At 47.0% G+C, this 17,305-nt stretch overlaps 1 protein-coding gene and 1 long non-coding RNA gene across 4 annotated transcripts in view; one reads left to right on the top strand and one right to left on the bottom strand.

The window, feature by feature from the left end:
* Window positions 1-110: 110 nt before the first annotated feature.
* Window positions 111-3,447, top strand: LOC119022729. The gene is made up of 2 exons (XR_005076057.1): window positions 111-323; window positions 573-3,447. It is a non-coding gene; the product is annotated as an uncharacterized LOC119022729 (long non-coding RNA).
* fgd1 (FYVE, RhoGEF and PH domain containing 1) overlaps window positions 3,425-17,305 on the bottom strand; it is a 20,530-nt gene continuing 6,649 nt past the window's right edge. For 2 of the 3 annotated variants that reach the window (XM_037103939.1, XM_037103940.1), the window contains exons 2-18: window positions 14,462-14,764; window positions 14,181-14,379; window positions 13,353-14,097; window positions 12,854-12,943; window positions 12,629-12,777; window positions 9,038-9,194; window positions 8,801-8,939; window positions 8,278-8,336; window positions 7,566-7,712; window positions 7,150-7,242; window positions 6,956-7,035; window positions 6,595-6,625; window positions 6,370-6,471; window positions 6,114-6,242; window positions 5,838-5,996; window positions 5,593-5,739; window positions 3,425-5,483 (exon numbers count right to left, since the gene is read on the bottom strand). In XM_037103939.1, coding sequence (XP_036959834.1) covers window positions 5,208-5,483; window positions 5,593-5,739; window positions 5,838-5,996; window positions 6,114-6,242; window positions 6,370-6,471; window positions 6,595-6,625; window positions 6,956-7,035; window positions 7,150-7,242; window positions 7,566-7,712; window positions 8,278-8,336; window positions 8,801-8,939; window positions 9,038-9,194; window positions 12,629-12,777; window positions 12,854-12,943; window positions 13,353-14,097; window positions 14,181-14,379; window positions 14,462-14,764 — 3,005 coding nt within the window. In that variant the 3' untranslated portion in view covers window positions 3,425-5,207. Of the gene's footprint in view, window positions 5,484-5,592; window positions 5,740-5,837; window positions 5,997-6,113; window positions 6,243-6,369; window positions 6,472-6,594; window positions 6,626-6,955; window positions 7,036-7,149; window positions 7,243-7,565; window positions 7,713-8,277; window positions 8,337-8,800; window positions 8,940-9,037; window positions 9,195-12,628; window positions 12,778-12,853; window positions 12,944-13,352; window positions 14,098-14,180; window positions 14,380-14,461; window positions 14,765-15,444; window positions 15,610-17,305 lie in introns of those variants that run through there. The other variant, XM_037103941.1, reaches the window with a different exon arrangement.

Raw genomic sequence — 17,305 nt, 5'->3', positions numbered from 1 at the left:
CTGTTACGGGAAGTGAGCGTGTGTGAGGGGGCGGGGCAGGGCGGGGGATTCCCAGATGACGTCATCCCAGCGCGACAGGAGAGCACATAGACAAACACACACAGACACACACACACACACACACACAGACACACACACACACACACACACGTGTTATTATTTTTTTAAACCTTATCTTCAGACAAATCTCACAAGCAGAATAATGACCAGCACAAATTCACTTTTTGTGAATTTGTTCAGTACAATATAACAATATTATAATGTAACAATATAAGAAAACAAAAAGCCACAGGAAGGAAAACAAACAGACCAAAGGAACGACTGTAATTTTCACTCAGTGGGATTCAGAGGAAAGACTTTGAGCCTTTTTATATTTGATAACTATAAATGAGTCAAAAAATATAGAAAGCTCTTTTTAAAAAAATGGAAATGTGAAGAAACATTCATGAATTTTCTCCTTCGATAAAATATTTTGCAAGTATTATTAGATCATTTAACAAGAATTCTCCTTCACTGATTAATTTATTAAACTGTTGGATTTATTTCTGACTCTTCTTTTCTTCTGTCACTAGATGGAGCTGCAGGTCCCGAGTGTACTGCAGAGTACTACTCTCTGTGTACTGCTACCACACCAGTACTGCATCACTACTGCAGAGTACTACTCTCTGTGTACTGCTACCACATCAGTACCACAGAGTACTATATCACACTGCACACTAAACTTCAAACCCTGGTCGACAGAGCCTTCTGTGTGACAGCTCCACTCTCCCAGCTGAAATCAAACGGACTTGTCTGGAAACAGACTTAAAAACCATCTCTCTACTACTACTACTACTAATGATAATAACAATAACAATAAAATAATAATAATAACAATAATAATGATAATAATAACCACAATAACAATAATAATAATAATAATAATAATAATAATAATAATAATAATAATAATAATAAGGCCTATCAGCTCAAGGTCCAGCCCCAACAATCAACTTTTCTGTTTCTTTACCCATTTATCCTTTGTTTAGTTAATGTTAAGTGTCCTTTGGTACCCTGAAAGGCGCTATATAAATCAATATATCATTATTATTTATTACTCCATCAGTACTACATCAGTACGACATCAGTACTACATCAGTTCTACATCAGTTCTACAGTACCAGTGGGACAGTGAGAGTGAACGCAGGTGAGTCATGTGTCAGTTTGGATGTTTTTATTTCATTTATAACCTCATTAACATTTCTCACTGTGTGTTCTTACAGCAGAGCATGATGGGAAACAGACATGAACAGGATGGAAGGCAGTGGCCGGCCACTAACCAGTAACCTGCAATCAATCAATCAATACTCAATAATCAGGATGAACCAGAGAGCAGAGCTAGAAGAGAGGAAGAGACAACATGCTCTACATCGAGAGAAAGGAGACCATGGTGGCTGTTGTCATGGTAACCAGGGTCCCATGGTTGCTATGGTAACAGTATTGTGAAGCCAGCAGCTGTGAATGTCAGAGTCACCATGGCAACAACAGGGAGCAGTCAGGCCCGGTCGACCTGTGTGTTATAAATGTGTCTGATGAAATGAATCAACATGATTTGGTTTTATGTTTCTGCTTCATCTCAGCCAATGATGTGTGATGATAGTCTCCATGGTAACAGCTGATCATACTGTAATGAGGAGGAGACAGAAAAGCTTCCTGAACCAACTGACATCAGAACCAGAACAGGAAGTAACAAACTCTGCTGAATACTGACAGCAGGTTCGGTACAGTTAAATCAAAAGTGTGAGGCAGAGTCCAGAACATCTGAACTACGACTGGTACTGTCTCTTTAACTACTGAAACCAGATGAAGCCTCGTCTGATTGGTTGACACAGGACAGTGACTCGCCCAACAAACCATCCTGATGTGAACTGAACTCTGACTGTTGTGCTCACTAACATTAGATTCACTTAATTCAGTGGTATGAAGCCCATGACAGGGTTAGCTAACATGCTAATCATAAGCTTTGAGAGAGCCGTTGAGAGAGTAGTCTCCTAGCTAGAGCTAACTTGCTTTGGAGGGTCCTCACATGTCTGAAGCATCTTGTTGATGTAGCATTAGCACGTGTTAGACCTCCAAACTGTGGTTTCATCTGTGTCTAAAATGTCCTCTGGGACGATGAACTCAAACATGGCGTCACGTCCAAAAGTAAGAAGAAGAAGAAGAAGAAGAAGAAGAAGAAGAAACACTTCAACACAACAGCTGATGTGATAAATTATCCAACAACTGTTGAGCTCTGTATACTGAGACTGTAGAGAAAGTGCACACTGGACTGATACAACACACCACTGTTCAACTGTATCATACACACACTGGTCAGAATGGGTCAGAACCAGTCTCCAAAAAGTCTCTTGCACCAGAAAGAGAATAAAACTCAAAGCTAAAATAATCAACAGTTAGTCAACACAAGACTCAAGACTACAGATGATGATGATGATGGTGATGATGGTGATGATGATGATGATGATGATGGTGATGATGATGATGATGATGGGAACTGTGTGGCTGTGTTACTGGCCATTTCCTTCCATTCCCACTGAGACAGGAGGACAACAGGCCTGCAGCCCGCTGAGACAGCCAGAGCCGCACACGGAGCAGCAGAGCTCACAGAGAGACGACGGCATTTAACAAATCCAGTTTCAAATCATTTTGTAGCCCAGAGTCAGACGGAGATCATATCGTGTGTGTTCAGTATAGAGATGATGTGCTTAGCATAGCTTAGCACAAAGACAGCAGAAGTTAGGCTACAACATGTTTTCGTTACACTTCTTGTTGGGAGGGTTTATAATAAATATGAAGAAATGATGTCCAATAAAATACGAGCTGAATTCATCTAAACAACAAGTTTTTCTTCTCTGTGAGAGACGGACATTTGGTGTTGTTCAGCTTGTGTTAGCGCATAGCACTGCTAGCCTTCCTCCATCAAAACATTCACTGCTATTTAATGTCATGCTAATCAAAAAGAAGAAGCTGCTGCTGTTTAGCATTATTCTTATAGCTAAAAAATAACTTCTCAAACTATTAGCTTAGCAAAGCACAGAGTTGTCAACCTGTGAATAGCATTTTGCTGAGACATGTTAGTTGAGAGTATTGATTTTGGCAGCTGGCTCATTATGCTTAATGCTAAATTAAACGCTGCTTACTGAGCAGTGCTAGCTTGTCTTTTGGTCCAACATCTGAAGTGAGCTGATGTCCATCTGTCCCATGAAACTCTTGGACAGAACAAGAGGATTGTCTGATTGTTCCTTTTACCAAGTTGTTCTAAACTGTGGAGGCAAGATGGCTGCCACTGAGACCCAAGCTGTCTGCTGGGCTCTGGCTGTGTGGGCGAACAGCGAGCGTTGTCTAGGAACCTTCACAGAGTCACGACTGTGGGGTCGCAGGAGAATAAATTATATTTACAAATCTTTACTCTTAGTTTTCTTCTTGCATCAAGCAAACATCAACACAAGCCAGACTGAGAAACACAGAATATCCAACAACACGTCTGTCGTTTCACTTCATCACAGCATCAGAGAGATTCATCAGAACAATAATAATCAGAATAATATTTGCTTTTTTCACTATCAAAACACTTTGTCCAAAAGGTTTATAGAGACAGAGAGGATACTGCACCACTGCAAGTGAACATGATAAAAACAACTAAAGTTCAGATTGGCTCCATCTAACTGCTGGATTGATTCCCACATCCAGGAAACAGGAGCCACCAAGTCCATGTGCTGAGGAGCGGCTCAGCATTCAGTCTGAAGGTTTACAGTCTCCTTCCTGTCACAGACGGACCGGCTCTCCTGCCACATCTCCATCGTCTCCGTCCGCCCAGAGACCGTCTTCAAAAACTCTTTAAACTTTTTACATCCAGCTGAAATATAAAAGTGTCACCAGCTGACATCATCATAAACACCAGACGTTCATCACTAAGACAGAAGTTCAACAGCTGAGAAAACTACAAATATGGATGGAAAGTCATAAATTAACACATACATGATGACATCATCAGTCACACTGAGGACATTTCTACGTACAGTTCTTACAGTTAGAGATATGAGACCGTCAGCGCCTTTAAGAAAGTCCAAATTAAAGATCTGAAGTGAAAATAATGAGCCGACATTTTTTATTCTTTAATTATTAATTATTTCCTCACTTTGATCAATGACTAGTTTCATTTCCATCATTCTGAATGTCATCATCGAACATGTTGGAGTCTATTTTGACATAGAGCTGTGAATAAAGTTTTATATTATTAATATATTAAATACCATAAACTGATGATGTCTGAACTCAAAGCAACAACAAACAACTGAGAGACAAAACCAGAGACACAGAGCGGCCAAGTGTTTCTGCAGGACGTTGCGTGAGGACGCGTCATGTTTTGCGTCACGCTCGCTTCAAGTTTCACTCCGCAGCATTTAGTTCGGACCAGAACCAAGACCCGGTTCAACAAGCACGTGCTGGTCTTCTGGCTCAGATGGATGAGACCTCCACAGTCCACATGCAGCCCAGAACATGGTCACACTGTCCTCGGCCCAGACCCGTCTCTCACCACAGGATTCTTCTGGTCTTTGTTTACATATTCTGACAGAAATTTGGACTGCAGGAACTCTGGAACCCACAAGGGAACTCAAGGGACAGTGAGGAGAACGTAGAGCCTCCTAATCACTGAGGGAGTTAACTCTTAAACTACTTCCTGTTTTTTATAAATGTGCTTTATGGTTGGTTGTTTCCATCCAATCAGAGAGCTGCAAACAGCTGACGGAGGAGTTTGAATCAGGTGGCTGTGAAAATCTGGGTTCTGCAGTCACGGGTGTGGGTCCTCAGGTTCCTGGAAGAAGATGGTGGTAGAAGAGGCTCCGCCCACCTCCATGCTTTACATCACAGGTGAAGAAAAAGAGAGAGAGACAGACAGACAGAGAGAGAGAGAGAGAGAGAGAGAGAGAGAGAGAGAGAGAGAGAGACGCCATCTTGTGTTGATATGAGGAGGAATCATGCAGACAAACCACTTTAAATACACAGAGTGTGTGTGTGTGTGTGTGTGTGTGTGTGTGTGTGTGTGTGTTCGTGCATGTGTGCATGTGTGTTCGTGCATGTGTGTGTTCCGGTTTTGTTCTGGTTTCCATTAATGTTCATCGAATGACTCCGCCTTTGTTGTTGCCATCCATCCTCATCCAATAGAATCACGTGTTCTCCCCCTCTTCTGCGTCTGCTAGCTCCTCCCCCTCCTCCTCCACACTCTCCACGATTGGCCGGTGGACCTGATGCTCCTCCCCCCTCCCAGCCCTGGACAGGACATCCATCCATCGCTGCTGTAGCTCCTCCCCCTCAGCACTGAAGAACAGGGTCAGGTGACTCTGGGAGATCTTGAAGGCGTGGCGTCGCTCCAGGCGGTCACATGACTCAGGAAGGGAGACGTCGAAGCCAATCAGAGGCACGCTGCGCTGCGCCTTCACGTCCTGGTGACAGAATGAGACGTAATGACTCCTCAGAGTGCATCATGGGAAATAACAGTTCTAACTAGTTGGTTTGATGAGTGCAGAAACACTGCGTGGCGTTCATGTTCACCTGCGGAGCTCCGTACACGTAGAGCACCAGAGGCTCGTTCTCCGGGATGACGAACCACGCCTTCTGCCAGCCCCGCCCACTTCCTTTCTCCATGTGGTGAAGAAAACTACAAATCACACTGTTCTCTGCTGCCAGGGACGCCTGTTTCTATGGCAACAAGAGATAGGAGGACAGCGTCAGTTTTCTGCAACTATACACAGAGAAAAGGTGATGTCACAGCGATGTCACAGTGATGTCACACTAACCTCCAGGATGGAGCGCCTCCTGTGGGCGCTGCTGGGTAGTGTACTAGGTGACGGAGACATGCCCACCAGCATGGCGTAGCAGTCGACACACACTCGGTTGGTTCGGTTGTTGTCATACGACAGACGAGCGCGAAACTCAGAACATTTCCCACAAACCACCTGGAGGCGACGCAGACAAACAGTCAGCTGTTAAATGTAAACATGGTGAACAGAGGACACGTCCTCAGGCTCCACCCCATGGTTACAGTGATGTCACAGATTATAAAGGTGTCATACGTGTCCGCAGGCTTTACAGTGGTGTCGTCTCTTGGTGATGGCGTTGAACGGCTCCTGACACTTCATACACAGAGTGACTTCCTTCTCTCTGATCGGAGTCGGAGCTCTCTTTCCCAGCTCCACACAGCTCTGACACACACACACACACACACATACATACACACACACACACACATACACACACACACACAGTAACAGTTGGATACACTTCACACACTTTAATCTGAAAACTGTTGTCAGCTCTGAGCTGCGTTACCGGAGAGTGAGGCGGCGTGGACTCATCGTCTCGCAGAGAACAGTTCAGGTGTCTGAAGCTCTCCACTGTCTGCTCGTGTCTCTGAATGGTGGCTTGGATGGCCTGATGACACACACACACACACACACACACACACACACACACACACACACACACACAGCTGTCAGGTGAGAAGTCTTCAGAGCGATGTTACATCATGGCTTCATTGCATTATCTTGCGTTTACCTGAATCCAGTCTTTCTTCTCCTCCTCTGTCCTGCAGACACACAATCACGCAACATCAGTCAGAAAACAACAGCTGATCAATGTTGGCAGGTAAGATTTTAGCACTTTAGCCACAGAAGCAGACAGGCTGGTACAGACATGCTGCCACAAACTGACACTTTTTACAAGGAGACAAACAACTTCAGCTGAAACATTTAATGCTGAATTTACAACAAGGACACAATGAGTCAGAATCTGTCAGAGACACAGTTTCACTACATTATAAACATTGTTTTAACATTGTGTGTGTGTGTGTGTGTGTGTGTGTGTGTGTGTGTGTGTGTGTGTGTGTGTGTGTGTGTGTGTGTGTGTGTGTGTATACCTGGCCTGTAGCTCCAGTGATCTCTGTTTTCCTGACACCAGGAAGGTTCTGGGGACAGCAGCACTGCTTGTTTCTTTCAGCTGGACACAGACACACATGTGGACAGGTGTAGTTAGACAGGTGTAGTCAGACAGGTGTAGTCAGACAGATGTAGTCAGAGGATCTCCATCAGTAATCAGCTGATCATGTCTCACCTCCATTCCATCCACATCAATGCGAGCACGTACGCCGTATTTCTGACCAATCAGACGCAGCTTTGGGACACAGTACAGCAGCCGGTCGTTAAACTGGGGAGAGACGATGATGTCACTCATTATTACCACATCACCAGTAGAAACAGAAGAATCAGAAGAGTCAGTAGAGACAGTAGAGACAGTAGAGACAGTAGAGACAGACAGTAGAGACAGTAGAGACAGTAGAGACAGACAGTAGAGACAGTAGAGACAGTAGAGACAGTAGAGACAGACAGTAGAGACAGTAGAGACAGTAGAGACAGACAGTAGAGACAGTAGAGACAGTAGAGACAGTAGAGACAGACAGTAGAGACAGTAGAGACAGACAGTAGAGACAGTAGAGACAGACAGTAGAGACAGTAGAGACAGTAGAGTACCAGTATGAGGTATCTGTCCTGTGTGGTCCCGTTCTTGTTGGACAGTTTGAGGATGTGTCCTTCTTTAATGAGCTCATTTGTCGGGTTAACAATGTCTTCTTCTCCTCCCAACAACTCGTACACCTTCAACAGCTTCCTCATCCTCTCCTGAAGTGCACACACACACACACACACACACACACACACACACACACACACACACACACACACACACACACACATTAAATAGAAGAACACTATTCTGGGACATCCACCCCTTAAGAAAGACCAGTCCCTCGGAGTCCTGGGTCAGAGTGGACCAGGTCCCAGACTACCGCCCCATCTCTCAGTCTCAGCTGGACTCTTCTTGTTTACTGTTCAGGAGCCTGCAGGTCTGCTGCCCCCTGCTGCTCACAGCTGGTGCTGTTGATACCAGGTCACAAAGACAAACCGGATCGTTTCCCTCAGAAGAAAAACTACCAACAACACGGAACATCTCACTTCCTGAGAGAAACACTGACGGCGTCCTGCACTCTGATTGGCTAGAACACACCTGAGTCACTTTAACTCCAATAAAACACGTCTGAGGAGGAGAAACATGACTCAGCACTTCACACACTTAATGCGAAAAAAGATGGAGAGAGGCTTAATGACACACTGACAGCGTTTGATGTGGATCTAGTTGTGTGTGTGTGTATCTGTGTGTGTGTGTGTGTGTGTGTGTGTGTCTCACCATCTTCCTGATGGCGGCGTTGGAGTGTTCTGCTGCCGTGGCGATCAGCTCCAGAGACTCTGCAGAGAGACATGATGGACACATGAAGCCCAGCAGAGAGAAGCAGACTGTTTCTGTATCAATATTATATTTATATTGATCACACAGATCTGCGTTTCCTGATGGAGCTTAATGATGAGCTGATGATTTGAAACAGGTGTGTTGGAGCAGGGACACATCTAAAACATGCAGAACAGGGTTCCAGAGGAACAGGACCAGGACTGAGGGTCCGTCAGCACATGGTGATATATGTCAGCCAAAACAAGAGAAAAAGAGGAAGCTGCACACTCACAATCCTCCATTTTATAACAACAACAACATTCTCTCATTGTTACTTAATTAAAACCTTTACTGCATTTACAGAATTAGTCTGAGAGTTTCACGTTTATACATTTTCTCATACAGAGCAGGTTAAGAGTGTGTGTGTGTGTGTGTGTGTGTGTGTGTGTGTGTGTGTGTGTGTGTGTGTGTGTGTTGTGCGTACTCTGGGCGTCCCTGTAGTCGGGCGCGTCCTCCGGCAGGCGGTGGAGATAATCTTTGAGCAGCAGCTCGTAGCGAGGAATCCTCTGAACAGGCTCCAACATGTGATGCTGCAGAGTCAAGTTCCCACAGCGCTCCTCCCTCTGCACACACACACACACACACACACACACACACACACACACATGAATACACACATACACACATGAACACACACACACAGACACAGGACAAAGGTCACCTGGATCTCCTGGACGATGGTCTTGAACTGGGCTGATCTCTCCATCCAGGTGTTCACCAGCTCCATGGCCCGGTCAAAGTTCTTCACATATTCACCGTACATCTTCAGGAACGGAGCGAGCTTCTGAAGGATGTCCCCAATCCGCGGGTTCAAGTCCCTGAGACACAGAGAGGAAGTCAGAGACAGGTGGAGGAGGAGAGGACAGGCTTTTGGTTTTAAAGGTCCCTTTATTGAGCCTCTTCAAGAAGCAATCACTCCATTCACTTGCTTCAGGATGACAACGACACAAACAACAACTACCAAATCAACACCAACAAAACAAAGAGAGTTTCAGAGATGTATATCCAGCTCCCAGTCCTCCCTCACAGAGCACAACACCTCCCCAACAGCCCATACATGTTTGAAAACCTGCACAGTCTTCATCATTTTACAGTAGGCATGTTCCACCCGCAGTCGGGCCTTCAGCAGTCCTCTCAGAACCGACACTGGCTCAACACTGGCCACTGTTCGTGCTTGGTTTCTGTGGGTCAGCCAACTGGCCAACTTTGCGGAGCCAGAGATAAAGTTCAACAGTGCGTGGACAGACTTCTTCTGTCCACAGACTTCCTCCACCACTTTATTGATCAGTCTGATAAAGGTGATATTACTGTTGTTTCTCAGATTGTCAAAGGGTGTCGCCGTCATCTTAATCCGATGGCCCAATTTGGTGCAGCCAGCTCCGCTCAGATTGGCCCACAGGATGGCAGACATCAGAGTTTGTGTGCTCATGAAGCTGTTTAAGAACAGAGGTTCCTCAAACAACCACACGTCTGGAGTCTCTGCAGTGTCACGCTTGATCTTAAACATCCAACAGCCAAGCCTGCAGAACCGAGGTGTAGAAAGGAGTCAATCCACTTAGTTCCATGCTCTCGGGTGTAGAAGGAACAGGTGTTTGTCGTAGTCCAGCCGCCAGCTCTTCTCAGCAGCCAATGAGCTGTGAAGCACCAGCTTGGGACCAAATTATTGGCAACCAGAACTTCCCCTATATGACAGTTGGAGTAGCAACCACTTAGACAACTGAGCAAACACTTTCTCCTTCACTCCCTCCAAATTCTTTTTCTGGAAGCCCTCTTTGCCCAGAACACCCCAACACCTTCAGTCCCTCTTTCTCCCATTTGATTCCTCCAGACAGACCTGACATTGCCTGATGATTACTGTGTCCAACCCACAAAGCTTTGCTTTCTGCCTAATTCACCCATGCAGATGTTGCCTTTTTATATAAGGACAGGGTGTCAAACCCTGAACATCACCCTGGTTGGAGACAAAAATATTTATATCGTCTGCATAAGCAGACAGGGTAGGCAAACCATGATCAGGATCGAAAGTGCCAGTCAGTGAGAGCCCACTGAGTCGATCTCTCAGTCTGCACAGAAAAGGTTTGATGGCTAAGCTGTACAGCTGGCCTGAGATAGGACAACCCTGCCCTGTCCCATGCCTTACCAGGACTGGCCAACTCAGCCCATATTCACCATACACTGTGCATCCCTGTACAACAAACTCATCCAAGCCAAAAAAACCATCACCAATACCAAACGCCTTCAGTGCAGAAAACAAATAGGAGTGATCCACCCTGTCAAACGTCTTCTCCTGGTCCAAAGAGACAATACAAATGCTGAGGAAAATGTTGTCATGATTGTCCTATCAGGAATACAGTATGTCTGATCAGGATGTACAATTATTTCCAGGACGTCTTTGAGTCTGTTTGATACGGCTCTGGAAAGCACCTTGTAGTCTGTACAAAGGAGGGCCATTGGCCTCCAGTTCTTTAGCAAGGCCAGGTCTCCTTTCTTTGGCAGCAGGGAAAGCACTGCATGCTTACAGGAAACAGGAAGAGATCCTGTCCTGAAACAGACCATCAGACCATCAATCCCTGGTGCTTGTCCCGATGCCATCTGGTTGACAGCAGCCATCAGTTCCTCCAGAGTCAGCTCTATGTCCAGAGCAGCTTTCTTTCCATCACTGAGCCATGGAAACCCCTCCAGGAGCTCCTCACAGCCCACCATCCTGCATTGCTCATCCCCAAAGAGATTTGTATAAAAGTCCATTGCATGGCTCCTAATCTCATTTGGACTGGTGGTCACTCTTCCTCCTGGCAGCTCAAGGCAGGTCACCTGTTTCCTCTGTGCCACCGAACTCTCCAAGTTGAAAAAGAAAGAGGTTGGGGCATCCATGTCCTTCAACTGAAGGAAATGAGACCTTACCAGAGCCCCCTTCACTCTCTCCTGCAGGAAGGAGCTCAACGCCAACCTCCTACAGCAGTTGGCCTTTATTTGGATCTGAGTCTCTGTAACTCCTCTTCCATGCTCTTTATGCTCACCTCGAGTTCCTGAACTGTTGCTCTGATCTTAGCAGCTGAATGAGAGGTGTACTGCTGGGCAAAGACACCAATCTGTGCCTTACCCACATCCCACCACAGCTTCAGAGAACTGGAGTTTACTTTCTGAAGTTTCACCTTTTGCCACAAACCCTGAACGTGCCGGCAAAATGTAGTGTCCTGCAGGAGCTTGCTGTTAAAGAGCCAGTAAGACTGAACCTTTTCACCTGGCCAGATGTTCAAGGGTAAATTAACAAAATGGTGGTCAGCGAAGCCAAAGACCCAGTTGGCTTATGTGGCAGCAAATTAGTCTGGAGCTTAGGTTGGGAAATGTAGATCCTGTCCAGCCATGCAGCAGTGGAGGATAAAACTGTTGCACTCCCTGCCTACTTCATTATTTTTAAACAGAGCACTAGAAGTGCCGCCGTCGGAAGAGGCCACAGGCCCAGGGCTGCCGCCTGCTGTTTGTGCGGACAGCCGTAAAATTATGACCCACATCTCTACATTCAAAACACATCTGTCCTGAGCTGCGTACACCATGTAAGAGCCGTCACCATATTTCACTCTGAAGGACACCTCCAGTGTTTGTGTGGGTGAGTCCAAGAACATGAACACCTGCCACCTCAGAGGCTGGACTTGTTTCAGTTTGGGGTCCTTATACCCCAAACTCACTGTTTTAAAGCCGCTGGCAAACTTCCTGAATCTCTGCAGCTCGTTCTTCAACAGCTAGTTGGGAATGAACGGCGTGGAGGGAGCAGACAGTGGGGACAATTGCACAAACAAATCTCTGACAAACACTCCACTTTGCACCAGCTGATGAACAAGAGGCTCGTCTTTAACAAACACAGCCACTGCTTTATTCATCCACGATGCAAAGCAGAGTTTGTTGTGTCCCACCTGCTCACCAGCAGCCAGCAGAACTTCCTCCACACTAACGCTACTATCGGTGGGACTTTCCACACTCTGTGCCGGATAGACAGAGGCGGCGTCTTGGTGGACACCCTCCCTCCCAAAACCACCAGACAATTAGTCGATTAGACGATTCGTCGGTCACTCAGTAAAGTACAAAAAAAGCTTACCTAATCATGCACATACAGGTGAACATCTGACTAACAAGGACAGCAAACAATTCAAAACTCTGCGCCACGCGACATCCACCACTACCAATCACTCACGCTCACCAGAAACGGAAACGAGGAGAGAAGAGAAGAGGAGAGGAGAGGAGAGGAGGTGCTCACCACTCCTCCATGCGTTTCTGCAGGGCCGGCAGAAGGAACTGCTGGTGGAAACAGTAGATGGAGCAGATGTTGGAGAAGATCCCCTGGACCACGTCACAGGGGAAGGACGAGCGAGAGCGAGCCTCCTCCAGGAGTCGAGCACAGAACACCTGCAGGAGGAGAGAAGAGGTGAGTCCTGCAGGTACACTCTGACACGTCTCCATGAGGTCACACCATGAGGCTCACCTGGTCCAGAAGGTGGAGCTTGGAGACGTAGGCAGTCTCTGTGTGCAGCAGCTCATTGGCAATGTTGAAGACCCTCTGCTGGACAGACAGCTGAGAGACAGACAGAAACAGACAGACAGAGATTGAGAGACAGTCCGCCATTAGTGAATGTTAAACAGCTGTTTAATGTTTTTATTCAACGCATTCTTCTTCCTGTCCAACCTGCCGCCTACATTACCCACAATGCATTTTACTGGGTGATATCAGTGGGGGCAGCTTATCTGTTGAGTTATTGATCATTGTCAGTGATTGACTCTTTTTTCCCCGGGCCAGGGTTCAACCCAGGACTTGACCCAGGACCCGACCCGCTGGGACATGGGGCACCCCCCCGACCTCCCTCCTGTAGGTGGCGTGTATTCTAGTTGTGTTCTGGTTGTGTTCTGGATGTGTTCTGGTTGTGATCTGGTTGTGTTCTGTTGTGTTCTGGTTGTGCCCGTGTCTCTCTCTCTTCCTGTCTCACCTCAGTGGAGTCCTGTCTATCAGTCTTTGGCGGAGGCAGCACAAGTGTAAGTTCTGCCTCTTCTTCCTCCAGGTCGCTGTCTCCCTCCTCAGAGAACCCCCTCCTCCTCCTGGCTCCACCCCTCGCCTCCCCCTCTCCTCCGTCCCCTGCGTACGAGGACGAGCTGGAGAGGCGGGGCAGGAGGGCGGGGCTGCAGGAGTAGACCACACCCCCGTCATCCACACCAGCAAAGCAGAGCTCCTCGCTGTGCGACGGAGAGCTGATGCTGTCGATGCCACTGTCCCGATTGGCCAGCTTCCCGTCCGTCTGTGAGGAGGGGAGGGACAGACGCTCAGAGGGGAGCTCTGATTGGTCTAGCTGCTGCGGCTGTTGCTGCTGTTGCTCCCTCATCTCTACGGCAACCACATCATCCTCCAGGTGTTTCTCTGAGGCGCTGTAACCTGACTCCATAGAAAGGCGCTTTTGATGGATGTCGTCACGACATACTGCCACCAGCTCTTCATCATCATCGTCATCATCATCTTCATCAGGCAAGTCACTGGCACCCTCCTCCCCCTCATTCCCCTGTGTGATGTCATCATGAGCTTTGAGCTCAGAGGGTAGCTCATCATCAGGAGGGGGAGGGGCAAATGATGATGATGATGATGATGGTGGTGATGAAGGCCGGGAGGAGTTGGAGGCGGGTTCAGGGAGCCGGGGACACAGAGCCCCCCCAGTGATGTCAGGGACCACGATGATCTGCTCACTGCACAAACACAAACAAACAACAAATAAAAAAATAAACCTTTGCTGATGACATCAATCTTGCTTCGACCAATCACAACTCACCGCTCAAACTTCTCAATCAGTGTCAGGACGCAGGTGGGGGAGGCCGTGCCATCATCGTGTATGGGGGGAGTCCGGGCCCCTCGGGGGTCTGCTGGGAGGGGCCTACAGGGTGGAGGAGGGGGGAGGGCCTTGTCCGGAACTCGGGGGCGTGGCCTTAACACCCCCGCCTGTTGCTGGAGGTGGGGGGGCTTCGGGGGGACTGTGGAGGGCGGGATCATGAATTCATTAATGTCATCAATAATCAGATTAATGTCAACATTCAAATATAAATGAAGTTTTACCCTGAGGCTTCGGGCCAGGCAGTGGCGGTCTGCTCTTGCTCTGTGTTGTTACTGTTGTAGCTGGCAGCTCCGGTGGCCCCGTATCATTGACCAGCAGCAGTCCGTTAGCTGAGCCGCAGCGTGCTGTTAGCTCCGGCCCTCCCTCCAGGGAGGCGGGGCCTGAGGAGGAGCTGGGCCCCGGATCAGAGCTCATCTGCTGGGGCGCATCGGCGTCCAGTGCCCCCTGGTGGCTGCACGGCGAGCAGGACGGCTCCAGAGAGAGACTCTTAGTCAGCAAGCTGGGACTGGAGGAGGGGGAGGGACCTGAGGGGAGGCAGGTCAGATCACATGACATGAGGCCACGCCCACATACTGCCAAAATAAAAGCGTCTGGTTTCATGAAATTTTGACCCCTCATCTCAGCCTTCCTACAAACACTGAAATCTCCCTGTAGAGTAAGTGTGTGGTTTGTCTGCTCTGGGCTCCAGTAGGAACTTCCTCTGTAGATGTAACAAAACACAACGAGTCATAGATTGAGATTAAATAGAATTAAAACATCGTAATGAAGATTATATTTCATTTATGACACTAAATCCTTCATACTGCTCCTTTAACGAGTCATCGTCCATCTGGAGATGTTCTCGGAATAATCTGCTGAAACGATTCACAACAATCCCACAGATTTACTACGAATTACAACAGTAACAGGAGCTGTGTGTGTGTATGTGTGTGTGCACAAATGTGAACATGCAGGGTGAGGTCATGGGAAAACATCAACAGGCTAATTTAAAGCAGATGGTGTGTGTGTGTGTGTGTGTGTGTGTGTGTGTGTGTGTGTGCATGTGTGTGTGTGTGTGTGCAGTCTAAATATAAAGCTCTATTAATATCAGCTGTATCGTTACACTGACAATTTACATTAAATAGATTTTTATTCTTCTGTCTGTTGTGCAGCTTCACTGTTACAACTACATTACCCAGAATCCTCCCGTGCCAACATGACACACCTTCCTTTGAGGTAAGTGAGATCTGAACTTCTACCGGAGCTGTAGGTCCGTTATGTACTCTTGTCCATCCACACGTGTAGGTGAAGTTTATCTGCTTGGATAGAGTTAAGCTAGCAGTTTCCCTCTGATTCCACTCACGCAAAGCTAAGCTAACCACTGCATGGATCTAATCTGGAAACACAGACAAGAAGGATTTATAAAACTGATGGACCGTTCCCCTAAAAGATCCAGTCTGCTGCAGCACCCAGGTCACCTCACACACACACACACACACACACACACACACACACACAGTCATTATGAATATAAGTGGTGTTAGAACAAATATCTTATGATCATCAACAGAACATCTTCATGCAGACCTCCAGCCGATTAATCCCCCCCATGAGGTTCTACAGGTGAAAAACTAGGTTCTAGATGTTCTTCAACATGTTCCATTTGTCACTGATATACTACTTGAGAGATGTTATGAATATTTAAATAAAACAGATTAGCTTCCCCAAAGGTCGTTCTACTGGACGTACAGGAGGTTCTAAAGGTGCTTTGTGAGGCTCTAGAGTTCCTTGATGAGGTTCTATATGTCATTGCAGGGTTCTTCACGCCTTTTAGGTTGTTCTACTGATCCTTAAGATGTTTCTAGTAGCCAGCGTGGTCCATGAGGTTTGTTCAGTCAGGAGGCTCTGAAAATGTTTCCAGTTATACTTTAGAAGGTTCTAGTCATCACTGAGGTTCTAGAGGTCCATTAAAAGAGAACCTCCTGGTGGTTATTTAAAGGGAGAGATCAAGTTAGCAGACCGCTAGCTTACGTAGTTTTAGCAACCTCAGAAATGACCGCAGGATAACAATACACTGCAGTATCGCCTCCAACAAGAAACCACCATCAAAATGCCACAAATAATGCTCAGAACAGCACCAAACTTCAGCAACAGTACAAAGAGAGTCGCAGCACATCGATCGAGGCACCACTCTCCTGCAGCAGCTTCCTGGTGTGGGGAAGCCCTGACGAGTCGATTACCAAGTTTATTTGGGTCTGTTGTGTGGTTCCACATCTTCATCATATTTTAGGGGTTCTTGTGGTGACTGAACACGTGTGAGATGTTGGAGTGCTGGGTGACTGTGAGCCATCTTTTCAGTATAAAGAAGATCTATAGGAGGTCCTATCGTTTTCAAGTGAGGTTTTAACATGTTGACAAGGTTCTGAGGGTCTTATGGAGGTTCTACATGCCTTTAGGTTGTTCTCGTCACCCTTAAGGGCATTCCAACAACCACAGGAGGTCTGTCAGTCAGGAAGTTCTAGGGGTTCTGTAAATTTACATCTACCTTTAGGCCAATGGTTCAAGTTATGCTTTAGAGGGTTCTAGTCATCACTGAGGAGGTTCTGGAGCTGCTTAGGTCCTGCACAGGTCCTGGTGATGGGACTTTACAGCTCCAAACACAAACCAGCTCAGAACTGGTACCAGGCTCTGTTGATGGAACAGGGCTCCTACTGGTCTGTGAGGAATTCCTGGCACACACACACACAATTACAGACTCCACCTTCAGCATGGACAGCATTTTCAGGGTGAATAGGAGAGAGTGTGTGTGTGTGTGTGTGTGTGTGTGTGTGTGTGGTGGGGGGGGGGGGGGGGGGGGGGTCCATCTGTCTGCAGAATCAAACCAACACACACAGTAATCACTGACACCTCCATCCTGCTGCTCACCACATCAGCCTCCACCTTCAAATCAATTGATCAGGAGTCAACCAATAAAATGTCACACTCACACACACACACACTCACACACGCACAGTCTGGCTGTCATTAGACCTCCTGTCTGTGCTGCTGAATTTACGAGTATTGATCAGTTGATTGGATCATTAGAA

This window comes from Acanthopagrus latus, chromosome 7 (assembly GCF_904848185.1).
Source record: "Acanthopagrus latus isolate v.2019 chromosome 7, fAcaLat1.1, whole genome shotgun sequence".
NCBI lineage: Eukaryota > Metazoa > Chordata > Actinopteri > Spariformes > Sparidae > Acanthopagrus > Acanthopagrus latus.
The sequence above is the reverse complement of the archived record's forward strand: the minus strand, read 5'-3'. Positions and strand labels throughout refer to the sequence as shown.